Source organism: Teleopsis dalmanni, chromosome 1, assembly GCF_002237135.1.
Source record: "Teleopsis dalmanni isolate 2A chromosome 1, ASM223713v2, whole genome shotgun sequence".
In the NCBI taxonomy this organism is placed as follows: domain Eukaryota; kingdom Metazoa; phylum Arthropoda; class Insecta; order Diptera; family Diopsidae; genus Teleopsis; species Teleopsis dalmanni.
In genome coordinates this window covers 46,810,657-46,834,959 of record NC_051846.1, presented here as the reverse complement: position 1 = coordinate 46,834,959, position 24,303 = coordinate 46,810,657, and the positions used below count along the sequence as shown (strand labels likewise).

Below are 24,303 nucleotides of genomic sequence, written 5' to 3'. Positions count from 1 at the left end.
CTCCAAATTTGAATAAGTAATGTGAGTAATATAAAGTAAAGTAAAGGTACGATTAACTTAGATAAGAGATGGACAAAAGCGACGTAAACTGAAGAACAGATAAATATGTATTAAGTGTATAAACTTTTTTTTATACGAAATATAATATGATGGGAAGGAAGTTTACCTTTGAAAAAAAGTAATAAATCTATTATAAGTTTTATGATGCTCATAAATTAATGTCTTACAATTCTAAAATGTTCGAAAATCTAAAAATGTTTATCTTAACAGAAGGATAATTAACTTAATTGTTTATAAATCAGATTAACAACAGCAATATATATTTAACACATAAAAAGCATCTTATCATCATGGGTAAGTACAAAAAATAGTAATAAAAAACTTCATATTTGAAAAAATTAATAATATATTGTAATAAAAAAATTAATTATAAAATTATAATTATTAAATTAATTATATTAATAAAAAAACGTTTAAAAAATAGCGAATAGATTGTATAAGAAAATATAATGTAAGAACATAATCTGCTTCGAAAATTCAATGCCATTTATACGGGTTATTAAAAAGTTTTCAGTATATATATTTAATCCTTTTATTCCTAGGTGGAACAGAGGGCCGTAACAAATAGTTTCCATTGAACTCTATCTAATGCAAGACGTTTTGTTTCACTCCAGCTCTTTCCAGCATTTCTTAATTCGGCTTCAGTTTGTCGTTTCCAAGTGTTACGCGGACGCCCTGGTCTTCTACTGCCTTGAGGGTTGAAATCTAAGACATTTCTTGCGATATCATCAGCGGGTTTTCTTAACGTATGGCCAAGCCATTTGTATTTGCGCATCATTATTTCATCAGTTATAAGAGGCTGATTCGTTCTAAACCAGAGCTCATTATTGGTTATGGTTGCTGGCCAGAATACATGAAGGATGCGTCGTAGACAACGATTGGCAAAGGCTTGTAGCTGTTGTGCGTCTCTTGCCGTTAGGTTCCAACTCTCACTCACTACCATATAGTAAAGTTTTTCAGTATATAATATATAAATATTTAATAAATTTAATATATAAATATTTAATAAATTTAATAAATATTTATTGCAAAATAATAAATAACAAAAACTATAATGTGTTTAAAAAAATTTAATTTTTTACAACGACTAACAATGTGCATAATCTTTTGCATCTTTCTGCAAAATAAAATTAATAAAAACGTACTTTTGTCGTTGTCGAAGCTTAAATACCCTACACACAGTGCCAATTTACTTACAAAAATTTGCAAGACTCCAACAAAATTTAATCTAACTTTTGTTGCTGAATTGAAATTTTTTTGAAATACCATTAAAAAGATTAACAGTTTTCCTTGTAACTAAAGAATCGGCGCTATTCACTTAAGAACTGCAAGAAAACTACATTTCATTTAATATATTTATATTTATATGTTCCTCGAGGGTAACATGGGTTTTTACCAGGTTACCCGGACACCAGTTATAATCGTGACGCCCTTACTTGTAGCCGATTAAAAATGAACTATCATACATAACCTATTGTATATCCAAATCTAAGCAGATCCGACCCTATTTTTTTTAATAGTATTTATTATTTGAAATAATTAAAAATAAATATTTAAATACAAGTTTTTGGATAAATATTTGATACATACAAAAATTTTTCACACATAACGTGTATTTAAGCCCAAATTTATGTAGCAATTATAGCAAGATATACTCCAATAATGTCAATGTAATGTGTTCTAATATATAAGCTCCAATTAAAATAAAATCATGTCTTAGTTAAAGTGAAAATATGTTATCAAATGGCACACATTTGAATACTTAAGTTTTATTTGTTTAATAGATGTAATCAAAAGGTCATTGAACAGTCTAACATGTATAATGCTACATAGTTATGGGCTATCATAAGTTCGAACCACCTAAGACTTGAGACGTGAAGTACTTGAGTTCTTCAAGCCTGCAAAAAATAGATATAGGAAAAACCAAAACGCTTAATTAACAATAAATTTCTGTAGTTAAAAATTTCAACAATATAAAAATTTCTTTTAAATTCATTTTGTCTATTCGAAAATAAATAACTTTTAATTTAAATGAAGACTGTCCAAAGCACGGCCCGCGGAACGCATATAGCCCCGCAGATAATGTTTGTTAGGCCCACAACATGTTTTTAATCTATTACAATTACCCGAATTTTCTTTTCGTGTACTGGTAAAACCCAATTATTTTATTTTTTATGGTATACCATACCAACTAAATTTAACATTATAACCAGGTTTTCAATCTGTACACTAATTGGTGTTGGCCCAATCGAATGTGGTCTGGACAGCCCTGATTTAGTTATTATATATAAATTTTGGTATATAAATATTAAATACGAAAATAATTTTATAAAAACTGCAGAAAAATTATTTCTAGTTGTTTAATTTATGTGGTAGGCAGTTAGAGAACAAAAACATCCGATTATATTCGATCTTACCAACATTCAGGACTCATTTCCATAAAGTTTACGTACAAAATTTTAATTTTTCAATATCAAAACCTGAGACGTTGAAACAGACATAAAACCCGACAGACATAGTTAGATAGTTTATTCTCAACGATATCAAGAACATACTTATGTATAATAGTAGCATTAGTGATGGCAGTAGCTGTAGTAGTTTGTTTAATTGTAGTAGTATTATAATATTAGTGATAGTAGTAGTAGAGTTTTATATTTTCAATAGCAAATATTTATAATTCAGTAATAGCGATATTCTCTATATAACGAGCTTGCAGCTGTGGCAGTTTTATGTATAAAGCCGTTCACATTTACACAGTGTAAGATATCTTCTTTACTGAGTTTCAATCATCGTTATAAACTTAATATACCCATTACTAATAAATAAAAGTAATCATATCATTTATACTTCAATCATATAATTCAATATCAAATTACAGGGAACATTAGCAGACTAACTATAATTAAGATCTAAAGGGCTGAAGTATGTAAATAAATAAAAAGATATAATCATCTTGATTACTCTTTAGAATAAAATATTTTGCAATTCATCAAAAATTTATTTAAAACAACCTTTGTTTTCAGTTGTGCTTTCAAAGATATTTACTTATTTTAAAACAAAATTGCAGAAATAAAAGGTACAGATAAAAATAAACATTCTTCTCAAGAATATGTGATTTAACAAAATTTTATCATACACATATATAATTAATATGTACTTATATGTACATAATAAACATTTGCATGTTGAAAAACTATTTAGATAAGAAAAAAAAATAATAATTTAACAACTTTATCTTAAAAATACAAATATGACGCCATAATTTAAGCGAAAATATGTTTAACAATCAGAAGTTTTTAAACGCAATTATTTGACCAGTACAAATCGACAAGTACGAATAGAGAATCTTGAGAATAAAAATAAATATTTATAATTAAATAAAAAGTAAAAAAATCCAATAATTACAGCACGATTACTGCATCTAGTCAGGGTTGAATGACGCTCAAATAAAGGAAAAATAAAATTTACTTAGTAATATTAATTTTAATTTCTTTTCTTTATTATTGTAAACCACAAATGAATTGTCCAAAATCTTTCAACCACAAATTTATACACAAAAGCCAAAAAAAAAACCCATTGAATTGTTCTATAAAAATATTATTCTCAGGAATTGTTCTACGCTGTGAAGTGTAGAAAATACGGGTAAGTGTCTAAGTATCTAAAGCATTATGTCAAGACAATTACTACAGATACTGCCAACTGAAATTCATTCAAAAAGATAAATGTTCAGTTTTATTTGAAATATTTTATTTTTATTTATTTATTTACTTTTTTATTTTTTTCTTTTTGGTTGCCTTTATTTTTATCTCAAATTATAGGTGTTAATCACGCATTTCACACGAGATTCAATATAAAGATGTCTGGTGTCCGTCAGTGCGATTTCTTCGTCTTTTAGTATACTTTGTATGTTTTGTAAATTATTAGTTAACAAAAAAAAACGATAAGCGAACAAACATAAAAAACGCAACCAATAATTATTCATGGAAAAAATTAATCATTAACTTGGGTCATGATTATTTTTAATGAAAGATGCGCGATAAACATTGGGAATTGATTTATTCAAATTTTTTGGATTCATGGCTTATGGATTCAGGGTTTATCGCTGATGCAAAAATCGTGTCAACTCTAATATGAAGGAAATACATTTGCTTGTGATTATAGTGGACATTTGCATATATATATATATATAGGTATATATATATATATATATACCTATATATATATGCAAATAGATATAAAATGTCTCGTCAAACATATTTGAGAATATTCGTCGAAATTTAAATTTCAAGCTAAAAGTCCATAATAGGGACCATGAAAACAAATTAATAATAAATAAAATTCCGATACTACATAATTGCGGTAAACCCAGATATTGCTGAAGCAAAGAATATGCTGAAATAATTCAATATTTTATATTTTGTGGGTGTGAACGCTTGAACCATATAATTAAAATTAATTTATACAACATACCCACACTTTGAATGGGGTAAAGGAATATAAGAATAATTATCTGTTGTACTATAATTGAAATAAATTCACAAGCATATTCCAAAAATGTTTAAAAGATTAAATTATTTAATTATGATATATTATATATAATTTGATTAAAAGAATAAATTTTTATATTAGAACTTTAATCAAAAAATTCATTGAGGATAAAAAGCCATGTGCCGAAGGCCTATTTTTTTATTTTTCTTGACATATATATATTGTACTTCAAAACAAAAAACAATAAATTTATCAATTATCTATCTATATCAGGGCTGTCCAAAGTGAGGGCCGCGGATCGCAAATTTTCTTTTGGTGTACTGTTAAAACCACATTATTTTATTTTTATGATACACCAAAAAAATTAATTTAAATTTATAAATTGATAAAAATTAATTTAACATTATAACCGTATATATAATGTTATAATGTATTTATAATAACAACTATGAACGTATGTATTTGTTTCTGCATCTTTTGTATCACATCTGTTCTGGACAGCCCTGAACTATTTAATTATATATCTATAAAAAATTTTGTCAAAATATTATGCATGGATATATTTAAACTAAAGATTTGTTATATTTTTTAAATAAAAATAATAAAAAAGTTTTTTAAATTATTTTTAACTATATGACATCATGGTTTCTTAAATATTCATGTGAATACTTACATATGAATTACTTGTAGTTGTTAAAAGATATGCAATTGAAAATCTCTTCCTAGTAGCTTTGTTCAATCGAACGTGTTAAAGTGATAACATTCCAAAGTAAAATGAAAAGTTCCACAAAATAACTTCTGAAAACTTGATATATTTATGCATTGATGAATAAGAATTTTACTTAGAAAATAATTATTAAAGAACATCGCTAAGGTTAATAATTCTTTCTTGTTTCATATACATATTGATAAGAATATTGTTTATAATAGAAAAAACAAGAAAGAAAATTAACTTTGGCTTTGTCGAAGTCTTAATACCCTTCATTGTTTTATTACCAGTGATAATATACAATAGGATTATTGAAATCAAACGTAATAACAGACAACACAGTTTTATTTCACAAAAAATATTTTAAGTAAAAATTTATTCTGAGCTTCACATTAGGCTGACCCGAATTCGATTCCTGGCAGTCTCAAAAATAATTATTTACGAATAATTAAATACAAAAATTATTTCCAAGACCACTGGTGATGGGTATTTGGCACTACTCGAAACAGCTGTATGGTCAACCAAAAATTCAATTAATTAAAATAATAAAAAAATAAAATTTTTGTTGTTGTATTCACTACTCTTCGAAAAAACCTCTTTAGTAAAAATTTATCAAATATAAAATTGAATTCGATCTGAAAACCTGTTTTATTTACTAAGAATATGTATTATTCACATTAAGTATATGTATTTTATTTTCTAATAATTTTTGAAATAATTTTTAGCAATTGTTTTTAAGGGCGCTCCATTAAATATGAGTAGTAGATTTATCCTTTTAGATTATCCTATACCTCGAATTACATGAAGTCCTGATGTGTTAAATTTGATTATCTCCAAAAGAAAGAGTTCTTACATTAAGAGACAAACAGACGGACAGATATAATATTTAAGACACACAAATCCATATATTAAACTGACGGAAAGAAAAAAAGATTTATAAATAATCAGCAGGACAGACGTACATCAATTCATCTTTTCAAGTTGATCAAGAATATATATTACTTCTATGATAGATCTGCAATATCTAATTCGCTGATTCAAACCTTTTAATCAACTTAATGTACGCTTTTTACACTAAAAACAAGTGTATAAAGAATATACATAATCGTATTTTAATTAAAATCCAAGAACAAGGAAAAGGAAAACTTTTATTAAGATTTTTAAACACAGTTTATATTGTACAAGAAATGTAAAAACAATTAAACGAGAAACACGCATTCTAGTTGTTTCAACAGAACATAACCAATTTACGCTTTTAAAAAAATGTTAGTAATAAAGAAAAAATACTATCGCATTTTATAAAAAAAAAAAAATTTATTTATAATTGGTTAAAACCTTTGTACGACATCCCAAAGACCAATCTGATCAATTAATTTGACATGCTTTAAGACCGTGCATATCCCTGTATTGATTTAGAGAGCGATTATTTTGAATAAAACAACCGGGTCTTGCAAAAAAAATGTTTGCTCTTCATTTTGATAAAAAGTTCTATATACTTTAGAACGTACCTTTACATAAACTAGTAAATATATTAAAATTAAATGCGATTTAAGTAATATAATTTGTTATGAGTAACAAACTTTCTAAGTTGATTAAGTTATTCCCATTATTAGTTGAACTAACAGCAAAATCCATATCTTAACTGATAATAATAACACTACTACTTAGTAATTGATTAATGTTCAACCCATTATATCCCTAGTTTTAATTTATTCAGTATAATATCAAAAATAATCAACTTAAATCTCTATGTACTATATCTAACATATTTTCAAGATATATAAAAATTATATTTTTCAATATAGATAGGTTAAACAAGACAGCAATTAGTGTCACGCAAAAACCGAACAACTTAAGTACAATGTTTTATAGAAGTCAACAAACAGAGTACTGGAGAAGCTGTACAACAGAGAAGAGTACAGCGACTATAATAATTTTATAGTGCTATCCTTTATCTGTTGCTAAGATGGCAAATTTAAGATATACCTATTATTTACATTGGTAATAAGATAAGAAATATAAGTATAATAATGTATAAACTAATAGAAGTATGATAATCCCCTGTCCCTATCTAAATAAACTGGGTACTATGTTAAATGAAGAAGAATAACAGTGTAATAATAATATGCGATATATATGAAACCACTCAGTAGACGAATATAATAGTTGTCACTATAAATTCTTAGCCTATAGTACATAAAAATTGGAATATAAATACACATTAAAATTTAAATATATTTTATGTATTTATAAAAATATAAATATATTTTTTATATATATAAAAATATAAATATATAAATATATATTATGTGTTTATAAATTTATAAATATACAAATATATTTTATATATATATAAAAATTTAAATATATTTTATATATTTATAAAAATATAAAAATTTAAATATATTTTATATATTTATAAAAATATAAAAATATAAATATATAAATATATTTTCTACATTAATAATATAAATATATTTGATATATTTACAAAAATATAAATACCTTTTATATATAATATATATAATTTTATATACATGTAAAAAAGCGAAAGTTTCTGTTTTTGAACTTGATATATCTTTACGATTTTTCACATAAATCATACAAACGCAACTTATACATTTTTATTATAAATAATAGCTAAATAAAGATAGATAGATAAAGATTAGATAGATTATATTGATAAAGATTTTATTTATGTTATATTAAATTATTTTAAATTTTATTATTTAAAATATTATTTTTTAATTTAATTTAAATTAATTTATATTATTATGCATCCACACTGAAATTGACACGTTTTGTTAATTTATCGCATATGAAAGCCCTCTTTTTTGTTATATTCAAGAAATATATTACCATAATCAATTATTAGGTAACGAGACAATTATCACTATACTTAAGTAAAAAATTACAAGTTTCCTCGACGTGCTTATTACTAATAATAGGCAATGAGATTACTTGAACTTCATTAGTTTAAGCATTACTACTTACATTTAAGATACATATTGCATTAAATCTAGTTTAAAGTGAGAAATTATGTTTTAGTTTTAAATTTATATGCATTTACATGGAATTGTACAATCCTATTTCCCTTGGGGCATATTAACTACATACGAATACCATAAGTGAATGATAACATTTCATTACTTAAACTACTACTTTGGCAGAAACTAAAAATGTTGGCACATAAATGAAACCAGCTCTATAGGAGAACATTGAAATTACCAATCATACTACAAACTGAGCATATACATAGTATTAACAAGAATTTATTGTGAACGCACTTACCAAAACGAGTGCAACTTCTAGAGGAACATCCACATATGGCGACTGACACGCCGCAATTCAAGCTGGCTCGTTCACGTTCTTTGCGTCTATGGAACTACTTTTCTGTTTTCATTTAAAGTGAATTGCACCACTTTCTGTCCGAACCAAGACTACGTTGTTCCGTAAGTTTGTATACAACAGTTTTTGTTTATTCTGAATCTAGTTTTGTTAGACTTTTTTTTTTCTTTTCTCTAGAATAGTTTTATTTTCTATATTGTTTGCTTTTTTTCCGTTTAAAGTTTGATTTCAAGTTTGTGGATTTTATGCTTTTGCCATAAACAGTTAAATTTTCATTGTTTATTTAAGGGAATTCTGAGAAGAATTTGTCCATTGCTGCCATACGGATATGAAACTGCTCTACAGTTTCCTATTTGACAGATTCTTGCCAAATGTGAGCATAAATACTTTCTTATAATGTTAAAGATGCTTTATCTGCATTTACACTATGCTTTGAATAAATTTCACTATTTTGCAAAGAATTTCTACGAGAGACGCAGCGGCAAATTCTTTCGTTTTGCGTGTCTATAATTTTTGTATCTTTTTTCTGCAACGTTTCGTTACAATTTTTTCTGTAATTAAAAAAATTAATTTAAATTAATATTTTTTTTTCTGTATAAAAAAACAAGAAATTCATATTTTAAAAAATAAAAAATTATTTTTTGTAATAGTTATACCAAAAAGTCTAAAGAATGTTCTTCTTTCTTTTACTTCCGGCGTGTACTACCATACGGTCAAAAAAAATAGCGCAAAACGTGGAATTATTTTGCTAATAAAATTATTTGCTCAAATTTTGCTTAAATTTGCAATTTTCTTTAAATTAATTTTATTTTATTTTTATTTGTCTGTTAGTATTTATTTATTTTTTGTTTTTATTTGTTAATATTTTTATGTATATATATTTTTTTTTACATTTCTTTTATTTATTTTTTATTTGACTCTTATTTTTCACATGCAATTTTGAACAATGCAACAATTTTAAAATGAAAAAACTTTGCTTAAAAGTGCAAAAATCATAATAAATTATTATTTTCGTTATATTTATGAAATATTGTTGTTGTTTTTATTGTTGCAACACAATTCAATGTCGACGTAACAGCACGTAATGTGCAGTTTTTAATAATTTTTCTACAATATTGTTTACTTTAAGCTCGTTTTTATAAATTTTTTACATTAAAAACCCACGTTGACAATTTCAGCAAAAATTAATTAGCCTAAATTAGGGTTTAACTTCACAATATTAAATGAGCAATTTTTTTGATTTTAGTAGTAAAAATATATTTTGCACCTCATAAAACTCTGAAGTGTAATGAAAATAAAGTCAAAGCTTATATATATAAACTTCAATAATCAGCAATTCTTGCTCTACATAAAGAAAAATATTTTTTTTTAAAAAAACATTTTTTTAAAATTTATTTTCATTTAATTTTATAATTTCGATTCCAAGAAAATTTAATTTAATTTAATTTTAGACATTTTATAACTTCAAAATTATGTCCAAACCACTTTTTTAAATTCATTTAATGAAAAATTGTGTCCAAATCAAACATTTCTAAACATGTTTATAAATCAGTTGCTGTATACACAAAATATATATATTATATATATTCGTAAAAAAAAATGTAATGCTCAAATAACTGACTACCAAACACAATATCTACAGTTTGTCTATCTATATCAATAGAACTTATTTAGAACAATCTATAACAAATATCTACAGTTTAAAAATCTATATCAACGGCACTAGTTTAGTATGTAATTTAAACCAGTTTAACTACAAAAACAAAGAAACTATTTTAAACCACGTTCTTAAAGTAAATTATTTCATTAAAACACATTAAACGTATTTCAACGAAAAAAAAATATTTGTCTAAACACGACATAAATAGTTGACTCTGTCCACCGTTATCCTATTTATATGATCATTTGTTCCAACAGCCTTTCATCTCTAAAAGCCATAAAAAACCACACGGCAAATGAACCTCAAATACTCCAAGTAAAATAAATACTACTAAGTAGCAAAAATGTAAAGCTATTATATACCCCAGCACGTATAGGCATTAAAGGTAACGAATTTGCTGTCAAATTTGCCAAAGCCACGACAACTAAGCAAAAAGAATATAAGAAAAGCAACTCCATTCTACTTACTCCATTCTACAAGGAGAATTTGGCAACTTGAACTACTATAAAACGATTAACCAACACAAAAACAAACCTAATCCATAACCAACCATATCACGTTGTCAGAAGTACATCATGACAAGATTAAGACTAGGACATTCCAACCTAACTCACATCCACTTACTCAAAAGGGATGTACAACCAATTGTGGATATATTCTAACCATGAGCCATCTCATAAACTGTTACAACAACCCAACCAACCCCAGCCTTTTCAACGCAATCAAGAATGGCGACTACAATATAATAATGCTACACCTAACCAAATACATATTAAATAAAATTTAGATATAATTCTTAAGATAAATAGGTAAATAGATAAATAGATAGGCACAAGGCGAAGGACCTAGCAGTTCAGTTTCTCTTAGTTAATTCTTAGTTAATTTAATTTTAATGTTAACTCACAAATAAATAAATAAATATTTTAAATATTAACACATAATCTCCTCTCCTTATAATCTCCTCATAACCTCCTCATAACTCACAAATAAATAAATAAATATTTTAAATATTAACACATAATCTCCTCATTTTGTGGCTTAAAATATATTTCAATTACCATTTATATTTTGAAATGATCTTCATTTAGCAGAGAAAAAATAAACTTTAGCTAAATGAAGATAAGTCTAAACAAGGCATGAACATCAAAATTTTATCAAAAGTGTATTAACTAAATCAACACTCTTAGAAATTATATATAATTTTAATGAACCCAAATAAACATGAGTACAAATTTAATATTCTCCTTATAACCTGAATTTTATTGTTTATTTTCATTATTAATATTATGTAAAAGTTTTTATTAAAATAAGTTTCTCACCCACAAAACTTTCAACCGCCTTTCTGCAACTATGCAATTGTTACATACTCGTATATATATGGTTATATGCAAATATACTATTCATTGTATATAGGTTAAAAAAATTATTTAAACCTTACAAACAGATATACTAAGGTAAATTAATGAAAGTATAACGTAAAAACAAAAAAAATATAGGTTTATATCTGTTTCTGTTTAAAAGTTCCTAAACACTGAAAAATATGCCTCAGCAAGGAAACATGTTCCTAACAAAATGTTGCTAGAAATCGAGGCAATGGCAATGGCAACATAATAATTTATATTCCATTGTAGCTTATTACTAATAAATTACTAGATTAGGTTACTTAAGATGTATAAAAAAATTTCCCTTTTTTTAAAACAACAATTCAAGCTATATTTCTTGTATTTCTATATTTTTAAAATAGAACTAATAATTATTTTCTTACTCGGTGCGGTTATTTTAATATAAGATATTATTTATTATTAATTGTTTATTATGCTTTTATACAATTTTTATTTCTAGCTCTAATTCAAGAGCAGAAAGTATTTAAATATATATAGTGTAAATTTTAAAATTATACATTTCTTATAATTATTGCAATAATTATAATAAACCATATTTGATGAGAATTGTAAGAAAAACTTGTGCAACATATACACATATATATACATAATATACCTATATGTAAATAACAACAGAAAACTTAAAAAAGGTAATTGTAAAAAGGTGTTAACTTAATTTACGTGCAATAACGGTAAATAAAGACATCATTTTATACATATATATATGTTTTTTATATATAATTTCTTTTTTATTTTAAATGAAATGCAGAACTAGAATAGAAAAACTCAAGAGTAAATGCGCTATAAACTTAAAACCTTTTTTACTGCTTTTTATTGTTGTTAAGTTAAAAAGTTCTTTGCTTGAAGTGATGACTTTGATTTAAATTATACTAAGGTAAGGTGAGGTAAAGTAATGAAAGGTAACCTAAGGCAAACCACAGAAGATTAAAGCGTGACTCAGACACAACTGGGAAATGTGAAACTGTGAAAATACGTAAGTGCATATGGAAAGAAAAGTGCATGCAATTTAAGTGCAAAAGTTCAAGTACCTCAGTTTGGAAAATTCTGAAGGAATAGAACGCAATGTAACAATAAAAACGGAAAATTTTAAGTTTGACAAATATTTATATTGATATATTACTGTTTGAGAATATATAACAATATAAATTAATCAAATCTACGTGCGGTTGGCACCCCAAAAATTCTACAACACCACTCGCAAATAATGGCACTTTCAAGGTTTGTCATTGAAATAGGGTACTTTACCAGTAGTGATTGAAGTATCACAACGACTCCCCGGCTTATACAACTCCTAAGATTATCTTTTTTAAGGACTGTGCCAATTATTAATAAAAAGTTGAAAAAAAAAAATTAAAAAGTAAAGAAACCGTTTCAAAATACTTTAAACCTAGATGATAAATTCAGTAATCGATTATTTGGTAATGGAGTTCATTACCAAAATTAACCAATTTAAAGGATGTCGAAGAGAACACTCCTTGAACTTCAGATAAACAATACTTAAGTTTTCTATATCTTGTTTAGAAAAGAATCGGTGATCTTATCACATCAAATTCTGTAGTGAGCTACTTACTGTTTTTTTCCACAAAAACGCACAAATTTATTCATTATTACTTATACACAGAAGTTAATTTGTGAGTTTTTGTCGAAAAAGCACGAAGAAGTTCGCTTAGAGGCCGATGGAAAGAAAACGGTTCGTGACATAACTATAATTCTTTCATAAAAAATATTCGTATATTAAAACTATTATTAAATTATAAATATATATTGTTAACAATTTATTTTCAAAAAGCAATATGACTGAACTATCGTTTATTATAAATCAACATATATAACATTTAGAGTCTTGATTAAATTGAAGAAATTATTATATAAATTATTTGGGAATTAGGTATATGAAAAATGTATAACAAAATTTTAATATCAATGGAAATACAACAGTTAACAGACTAAACTTATGTATGAATTTAAAATATAATTTATATACTTATTACAAAATTTGCACATAGAGAACGTTGTAGAGGGAAAACGAGATTATTTCGTAGTAAGAATGGATTGAGAATAGGTAGATATGAAAACCAAAAAGAAACTACACAACACATGCCATGTGTATTTCCGACTTTAAGCTATAGAAGACTTACAGTCAACCCAGTGTAAAATATATTAAGCCTACTATGTTCGAAGGATCATAATAAGTGTAACTTAACCTGTACCAATCACTTTGACATAAACCAGTACCATAAACCTGCAAATAATTGCAAAATAAATCTTAAAACTCACAATTTTAAAATGCAAATAGGAAGACAAAATATTCGGCTTAACTAAATGCAGCATGTAAAGTTCCACTGCTGCACACCAAGAAAAGCTCGGTGCCGCTTTTTTACTGCTTGAGCGGTGCAAAATATATACAACTGAACGTAAGGTCGCCACTGCTTAGTGCTAATGACTGTTCAATATAATCGTTTTTTGCAGCTAGTATGCAACAGGCTTAAGACTTACGTGTAACGAAGTTATTGTTATTGATGTGGTTCACCAAATATGAAAAATCAAACAGGTACCTAGTTTTTAAGTCCCTGTATGGGAGAGTTAAGTCTTGGTCGTCTCAAAATTGAAATGGCTTAATGAAATAATTTGCGTTATGCAATAATTACGGCCTCTGAAGCCATAAATTACGATAAACCAATTAAGGTAATCAATGGAAACCCCAACATTATTACATTTCTAGCCCGTTTCATTATCAGTGGTCTACCTGTATCATTTGATATCAACCAGTTTAATATAACATTAATATACTTAGGTTCCAGGCTATAGATTTCAATGATCAAATTGGGCATATACAAAAATAGTTTTAGATAAAATCCTTTGCTGTACTTGAAGAGGGGTTAATAGAACACTATATCATAATTTAGACGCCAAAAATTCTTCGTAACTGTCAAGCGAAATCCATTAAGAACTTATTTAGAGTAGAAATTAATGGCTCCCTACCACCGAAGTAATTTATGTCCATATGTATTTATATTATTGTACAGTCAAAGTTACATTTTAAGATTTAAAGATAATTTATTCATTAAAATTTTTGTACAATCCACTTTAATATCCAATACTAAAATTTTATTTGCAAATTTAAACTTTTTGTTGCTTGAATTTATTTCCAAAATAAAATGCCGTCAGGAAACTGTTAAACTTTAGTTTCAGAACACAACAAAAACACGAGTAGAGGAAAGAGGAAACGTCTTAAGAAACAGAACCGCTGCATTGAACTTGTTTGTGAAGGCGTTGTGCAGTATACAAGGGCAAAACAGATTTTTTGCAATGTCCATAAAAAAAGATTAAAGCACACAAAAAACAACTACAACTGCAACAACAACAATAACAATAACGTCATAAAACAGCAGTCATCACGACGATGTACAATAACAAAGCTGTGATCTTCATTTTAATACTTGAACATAAAAACAAAAAAAACCGATTTGAATGCAAGACCAAAACCAAAATAAAAAAACGTTAAAAAAAGCACAACAAAATATATTGAACCATAAAAAGTTTGAACTGGTCGAACATGTTTTCAAAGAACAACACAATAAAAACAACAACAATAGTGGAACCAAATTTAAATTGAAATGCACTTTTTATTTTAATTTTTTATTGCCCTTTTTCTTGTTGGATTATGGTTAAAAAAAATTTTTACCTGAAGACACAGCAGGATATTTTTAATATGGCTTCAATTTTTAGTTAATATTTTCAATTACTTATTTTTAAATTTAATATTATTTTAATGAAACACATTAACCGTTTTATTTAATATTTTAATGCATTTTTACACTTTGTTATTGTTAGTTGCAACATAAAACACGTTAACACATAATAAAACAAACAAGAAAAAAGCAATTTAAATAAAATGCAAAAGTTAAAATATAACACACAGAACTCCAGAATTTCAGAAAATCAGAAATTCACCGCCAACCGTACGCAATAACCGCAAGTTTAACACGAACTGACAAAATGTGTTCAAATATAACTGAATTTCAGTTCAATTAGGTTGAATCGAAATGAAATCAGTTGAATTCAATTAAATTGAGTTGAATTACAATTGAATAGAGAGACCGTAAAAATTAAACGTTCTTGCTCCAAACTTGAATTGAGCTACGCTCTTACAGATATGATCACATGGCAAAAGACCGTATTATTAGGTCTTTACACATGTAATGCAGAATGTTGAGAAAAATTTGTGTTTGCCGGTTTTGTGTTGAGTTTTTCTCAAACTGAAGCAAAATCGAAATTAGAATTGATAAATTTACTGCTTGTGTAACCTTAGTAATATTTGTGAGTTTATCAAATTGAATATCATTAATTCAAATATGTTAATTCAATCGGTTGTTTGCAATTAACAACAATGTTTTTTTTATTAGAATGATTAATGTAAAAAATTATGTATTTTAATATAAATTTAATTATCATAAAATGTAGAATTTATTTAAATTTATTTAAATTCTACATTTTATTTATTAAAGAATTTTTTTATTATTGTATGTAATTTGCTCTCTAAACCCTGTTACACTCTATTTAGTTCCAGTTATAGAATTTCGAGTTATGGAAGTTTATATGTGCCGAGATACATTTATCTACACTCTAAACCAAAATTTCTAATCCTTTTTAGTACGCTCTATCTAACATGGTGCAAAATAATTGCATATGTTAACACTTTATTTTTCTGTAAAGAAATCGTAATAACAAAATTTGACATATTAAAATCTCTTCAACATATGTTTTTGTTTTTAAAACAATAATGCAATATTAATATTATTAATTAATCTATATTTTTTTTATTTATTTTGTTTTTGCTGTTTGAATTGATATGGTGAACAATAATTGTGGTAAGAGTCCTAACTACCATATACTAAGATCGTATTATTACAGATACATTAAAGAATATAATATTACGGTCTTATGCATTAAAATTTTTCAGAAAGCTTTAAAGATCATTGGAGTCTGTGCGATCCATTCTAGGATTTTTCCGCCAATAAAGAACTGCCTACTTTTAATGTTTATATGTTGGCTTATGTTTTTGAAACTAAACCAAAATCTAAATTCAAGTTTTTGTTAATAAAAGAAATTTGAAAACAATACTTTTTGGTATTCGAACCCCAAAATTTTCCCAAAGTCTTTCCGTGTGAATGGCAACTGTTGTAAGAATCCTAATTATTTGGTGAGTTACTAAAACAAATATTATAATTATTTATAATTGTAAAAGTATATTAGATATCTCCTCTGGGTGGTAAGGAAATACAAAGTGAAAATTACGAATATCGTTCTTTCCAGAAATAGATGTTCGCAAAACGAATGAACATAAACATTTGATTATTAAGAATTTGAAGAAAATTATTAATATATTAGATATTAAATTAAGAAATATTATAAATAAAACTCATTGTAAAAATATATTTAGAAAAATATTAAATTTAAGTTTAAAAAGAACTGATAATTTTAATAAAAAATGTAGTTATTTCCAATCTTTCTTAATCATTTTCCATTTCTGTTTGTGATGAATTACTGGTTTTACATCTTGAGTCTAATGTTTTCAAAGACTCTTACTTTTTATATCTCCGAGCTTAAAAATTTAGTTTGTTTTTTTATTATATATTTCTACGATGTTTCCATAGCAACTTTGTTTTTATGATGTGACAAGTTTTGTGATATTTTACTCGTTATTATGTATTTCCACCTCATGGTTAAAACTTATGCGATTGAGCCATCCTCTTGGCGTATACGTCCAAACATTTTTCAGAAGAATTTTTTTTCGATTGAAATAATTGTATCGCTTTATTTGATTTTAAGACTCATGTTCAATGTTCAATATATCCATATTCTAATGCTTTCTTGTAGTAACTAAAGATGTGTCTTTTAGTAGAAGAACAACTTTACTTATGGATAAGCACGGCAAGGGCTACGCCCCGGAACTACGTATCTACACAGACAACCAATCGCAAGTCTACAATCCCAGAAGAGATGAGAATTGCCAATATATGTTTAGTGATATTTATCGCGCCTCTACGTATTGCCTAAAAAGAAACAAATCTAATTCTCTTATTACTTCTAATGGCCAGTATTGAACCAAACTAGCGTCTTAACAACGCGATTGTGTACAGACTCAGGATCTATAGCAACACTACATCTGTAAACCAAAAATTGTCTACAGCAGGGTGTTGTCAATACTACTCATGTATTTTAATCTGTCAATGTGTTTTTAAACCCCGTTGATCTGACGGCTTCTTCCAGCTGGCTTTTCCAACAATATTATTTGCAAACGCTAATATTTGTGTTGAGTTCAAACAAAAAATGTAAAATTTATTAAAAAGGGAAATACACTTTACCTAGTTGAAGATATTTTTTAATGTGATGTGAAGAAATGTGTGATAAACAGACTTTCTTATAAACTGACATATACATTAAGCATTTCCATATCTACACTTTCCATTTTTCTGTTCTCTTAGCTGGTCAAAATTGCAATTTAAGATATCCGTTTAAGAGAACTCTTACTGTCACACATCACATTGTATTATCACATTAATAAATATATTCCTTTATACCCAAACCATATTTATAAAAAAAAACTAATAAATAAATTACAAGGCAATTAATTATATATTAATATTATTTTCTTTTAATTGAAATATTTTTGATTACAAATTTTCATATTTTACAAAAACGTGTTTTAAATAATTTACATTTTGTTTTTTTACCTTTAAATAACATTTAACTTAAAACTAATTTGCACCCAATTGAAGCATTTTTATATATAATATTTTATATTATATAATTATACTGATATATGCAGTGCTAAGCAATTAAATAAGTTTTTTCATATAGGCAAGTATTTCCTATAACATAGTTTGTATTGCCTTCCAAAATTGTGAACCTGCAGAATATTTTCGTTAAGCTATCAATCAATGTGAACGAGCGATATCCGAGAAGAAATTGAGTATGTCCTGTATATTGAATTCCAAATTGATCATAGCACCAGCATAGCATTTCTGTATGCGTTCTTCCAGAAAATTATATTGTGCAATAAACTCTTCTTGCATGGCATGCCAGACCACTTGCAAAAGATTCTCCTCTTCACACAAGTGTTTCTCAACTTTTTTGTAAAGATTTTCAAGTCCTTTTTTAACTTCACGTCCCGGGTATTGACTAATAACTTTACGTAGTTCTTGCTTTGAGAAAGCCATTTGATAGCTAATTTCTGTTTCTTTAACACCTTGAGCGACTTTTTGTTGTACACCTTCGAAGAATTGCTGTAAAAAGAAAAATGCTTAGTGCCCTTACAAGTTATAGGAAAATATATAGCATATATAATCAAAATTGTACAATATACAACTTTTATTTATTTACTTACATTTAACTTTTCCAATGGTCTTCCAAAGTATTGTATTACATACGCTTTAAGCGCATCATTGTATCGCAACTTGGCTTCTTTCTTGAGACTATCTAGACCAGGCACTTTAAGCTGTGCCAGCAGCGAATACATATGATGATAGTTCTCCATGCGCACTACTTGTGACGGCGTTTTCGGGTGATCCTGCGCATGGACTGATACACTTTCAAATATTGCATTCACCAGTTGCAAATACCACTTCTCCATATCTGTACGTCGATTCGATTTTCGAAATATTCCTTCTGCTGTTTGCGCAAAATATTCAAAATTTTCAACATACGGCAAAATTCCGCACTTCGAACGTTTAGGCACTTTCGAATCTTTAATTGACTGTAATTGTTGTTGCATGAAACGATCAAAATTACGTTTGACTTGCACTAATGCTGATGCAAAACTCATGCTTAAAAAGGAATGTGTGTCCTGTGCAGACATTACATGCTGTGTTAGGCGTACAAGCACGTACAAGGAATAGCTTGAAATAAATTAATTATTTTATTATTTTATAAATATAATATTAGTATATTTATTAGTAATAAAGAAAATTTATCTTACAAGCTATCAATGCGTTCGAAGCTTTGAATAAAGTTCACCAATTCTGGTTCTAAACAACCAAATAAAGCAATCATTAGCTTACGGACCTCTTCATTAATTTGACGATCTATTTTCTTTTGCGGAAATATATCTGAAATTATATATATATGTAGGAACTAAAAATAAACAATAAATAATTGTACTTACTTTCACCACTAACTGAAGATGGAGATGCTAACAGTGACTGTGACATATCAACACTCTTTTCTAAAACGTCCAGTGTTGTTTGAGTATTTTTGGTTGTAGGGCTTATTACATCCAATTGAAAAAAATTAATACAAAACATTTGTTCCTGCAAAGCTATTGGTTCTAGTTCAGCAAGAACTTTTTCTAAAACAGTATCAAACCGTTCACGATCTGCACTATCCACACCAGGCGTCCATTGGTCTTTATTCACACCAAGCGTACCGTAAGGCACTGCAGAAACTGCTGATTTTTTCGACGCTGTAGAAGTATCTAAATCTTCTCGAGAGGTACGCAATTTTTCTGATACTTGTGATTTTGCCTAAAATTGTATACGTAAATATTTATTAATAAAAATTAAGTATAGAGGAAGCAAGTTAGAAGCAAATATAATATAAAATTTGAAATAAACTTAATAATTCATTTAGATTTAAAAGTTAAATTTAATTAAGATTTAGGGTACCATAAAATTAAATTTAATTTAAAAATTAAATTTAAAAATTTAATTATTTTTAAAATTTAATTTAAACTGAATTTGAGTTAAATTAATTAACTCTTAAACATATGATTTAGTAAACATATTATTTAATAAATTAAATTGATTTTTAATTCATTAATTAATTAATTTTTAATTTATTATTTAATTAGTTCAAAATTTAAATATAATTTAAATCAAAAGCCAGATTAAATTAAATTTAAAAACTAAATTCAATTTGAGAATATATTTAATAATTAAATTAAATTTAAAAACTTAAGTTATATCAAAAGTTTAATTATATCAAATTTCAAAATAAAATTCAATTAAATTTAATTAAATAAATCTTAAATTACTTTTTTTTAAAAGTTAATTACATTTTTGAATTTATATTATTAATTAATTTAAATTAATTTTAATTTAAATTAATTTTTTAATAATTAATTTTTAAATTGAACGATCAGCTCATCTGTTTAGTTGTTCAACATCATCAGTTGATTTTATTATATAATAATTAATAAAAAATTATAAAATTATTATTAAAAAATTATAAATTATATAATTTATAATAAATATAATTTTACATAGCATGTATATAAATTATACTTATATAATTTATAATTTTATATAAAATTATTTATAATAAAATACAATTTTAAAGCGCAAATATTAAGCTTTAAATCTTAATATATGAATATTTAATATATAATATTTAATATATAATATTTAATATATAATATAATATATAATATTTAATATATGAAACACAGAGTCCCATGTTGGACTACTAAAGCAACGTTAAAATTTAATGATTTTGATTCTTTATATTTATTAAATTTTATATGAACAATTTAATAATATATATATTTTAAATTAGTTTCAAAATATTGTACATTATTTAAGTAATCGATCAGATTGGTAAAGAATATATAAATAAAATTTAGTCATTAAAACAATAAATTATTTAATAACATATAAATCTTAAAACTTATGTTGTACTGTGTTTATATGTAGAATTAGATTTACACTCTTTCTCACAGTGTGTTATTCTAATAACTGATAATATAAATTATTATATAAAAAGTAATAATAATATTATAAATAGAAGTAACAAAGCAGTAGAATCAAAAAGCATTGAACAATAAAAGTAATAATCTTTAAATTTTAAATGTGAACAAAATATATTATTTTAAATATTCAAAACAAAAAAACGTACCACTGCAAAGAAGTTTCTTATGTCTCGCTCATAAATTTTGCTCAATGACGTTGTATATACACGTGTTAAACCCTCATACGTTTTTCTATCCATCGCTTTAGTCCAATGCATTAACTCGGTATATGGTGTAAGTTCTCTATGTACGGAGGAATGATTTGGCAACAACAATTCAGTACACGAAATTGGCATATCACTTATTTCATTACCCAAATGTATAAAAAGATTGTTCATGAAACGACTAACTGTTACCGAGAACTTGGCTTTCCACTTCTCAAAACGTTTACGTTGATCCTGTACTGCTTCCAGACGAAGTAAAGAAGGATCAATGTCACTATTCATGGCCGATTGCAGGCTTTGTGCAGCAGAAATAGCTGCCTTTCGACCTTCTGGTGTTTTTAAGTCAGGATCATCAAGTGCTTGTTGATGTATGGGTGGTAGATCCAACTGTGTCTGTAAATGTGCTTTGATTTTAGAATCGAATCAAAATACCTAAAGAGTACACTTGAAAACTACTTACAATAACCTTATTAAGTTCTTTCATTAATTTTATATTGTTATTGTTGGCTATTTCAATCATTGCGTTTTTCCCTCCTATCTTTTCCATTGTTTCTTTTACGTGGCCTAAAATCTCTTCATACGTATCTAAGCGTTCTTCAAATTTCTCGGCTTGTTCTATGGCGCTGTCAATGTACTCCATTAGCTTAAACACTTGCTTTTCAGATGCTAAAACACTTTGTACGTTTGCCTGTAAGTCATTTCAAATTAAATACACTATACACTATATTTTATATATTTATAAACAATATATACTTACACCGTCTAAATCGTGCAACTCCTTTGATAAAGTCTCAATTAACTGTTCCGCATTTTTCACAGCAAAATCACACGTTGAGAATAACTTACCCAATTCAGATGCTTCTTTATCAGTTAGTGCAGTAAATTCTTGTGCCTCTTCCTCTTCATCTTCCGTATCTTGTGCAGCTTTTTGACGCCCATCAATTTGTGCTGACAGTATTTTCTCTGGCGATTTCTCTGTAAGCCAAGCATTTGGAACATTTCGAAATTCAGCACTTTGACCGCGTACATATTTTTGAATTTGTTTATATAGAACACCTAAGAAATTTTGACGCTCATGTAAATTTAGCGCATACCATTTATACAATTTTTCCAATTGTATATCAAATTCGTGGGTTTCGAATTGTTCATTCCTGCCATCAACCCATTTAACTTCATCCAGCTGCCAGGTACGTTTCTTTTTATAATCACCTTCCCGTTGCTCCGACTGTTTTACTAAGCAAACCGTCACAACTGGCACAGGGGGAGGAGTTGTGACAACACATAGATAACAAGCCCGTTTCTTTTTAAAAGTTTTTGTCACAGTAACTACTGATAGCAATCTTTCACCACAACCATTGAAAATATCCTTTTGTAGAATGAATTTTATATTGGCCAAAGTACCAATTGTTAACATTTTCAACGGTTATTTCAAGCTCTGCGTTACTGTTATTAAAAGCCAACTACATTTAACTTTATAAAAAAAATTAATATACTATTATTTAAATTGTTATATTGTTATATACGCTTCCACTTTTTGTTTAATGTACGCCTATTAATAAAAAAAATTATAAATGACGAAAGCCAACATTATCAGCTGTTTCATATTAAAGTGATGCCATATTCTTGATTTATTACCGTTGGCACTACACCGGTGTACATAAGCCAACCAACTTGCGCTGTGTGCTGTATAAACAAAAAACTTATGAGCATATATAATACTTTCTGTAATATATAATAATATAATTGAACTGTGTTTATAATATACACAAATAAATGTTATATAAACAAAACCAATTCTGGATTTTTGATATTATTGTTGTAACTTGAACGAGTCAGACGAGCGACACTTATATTCATCTAAGGACGTGTGCGAGTTAGGCTAAGTTGATGCTAAACCAAATGGGAGATTTTTTGGGATTTTTTGCACTGCACACATTTTGCCATTTATCAACACGTATCGACACATCACTACATTATCAACACAACTTAGAATTTCCCTCATTTAGAACACAACTTAGCCTAACTCGCACACGACCTAAATAAGCGATTCACCCCAAGACTCATATACGACCTCTCGAGGTCTATTCACATGTTTAACAAGCATGTTCCTACAAACAAGCTAAAAATCAGTTTGCGCATGGATATAAATTGCTAATAAAAAAATATATGTACATATATATTTTGTTTCATGTATCAAATATGTCAAATTTCGATTCATGTTGCATTCAACATTTTTGGTGTAATATCCCTTGATTTATTCTTAACTAAATTAAAAAATACGAAAGCTTTTTGTACGCTTTGTCAAATTTTCTTAGCGACCTAAATCAAATGAACTATTTTAACGGAGGCAATGGGAACATACTAGGTCTGTTCCACGAGCTACTCGTAGTAAAACACAAATAAGACATAAGTAAAGTACAAACTGAGAGCATAACACAAATAAGGTGACAAATTACGCTCTTAATATAGATTTTCATAGAACAGCTTTGTGTAAAATCTGGTGAGAACACCAGTGTTGCGCAAATAAACAATACAAAAATTTTAATTCAAACCAAAACAGCTGATTCACATATCATACAAATTTTACGTGAAATTAAATGTACGAGTAAAATCTGTGTAGCATTTTCAAATTTTGATCGGTATGTTACGCTCTATACGATGCTTTCATTTACTCGAAAACTTGT

The 24,303-nt window shown here is 26.8% G+C and overlaps 2 protein-coding genes across 2 annotated transcripts in view; one reads left to right on the top strand and one right to left on the bottom strand.

Moving 5' to 3' along the window:
- LOC119667792 (sodium- and chloride-dependent GABA transporter 1-like) overlaps nt 1-24,303 on the top strand; it is a 347,748-nt gene that overhangs the window by 40,843 nt on the left and 282,602 nt on the right. The gene's annotated exons all lie outside the window — the stretch shown is intronic.
- On the bottom strand, nt 18,467-23,143 carry LOC119667794 (exocyst complex component 1). Its single transcript, XM_038077114.1, has 7 exons — nt 22,377-23,143; nt 22,080-22,307; nt 21,563-22,012; nt 19,836-20,193; nt 19,650-19,779; nt 19,059-19,569; nt 18,467-18,957 (listed from the first exon to the last, which is right to left on the bottom strand). The coding sequence occupies exons 1-7, from the start codon at nt 23,031-23,033 to the stop codon at nt 18,610-18,612; spliced, it is 2,682 nt and encodes an 893-aa protein (XP_037933042.1). The 5' UTR covers nt 23,034-23,143; the 3' UTR covers nt 18,467-18,609.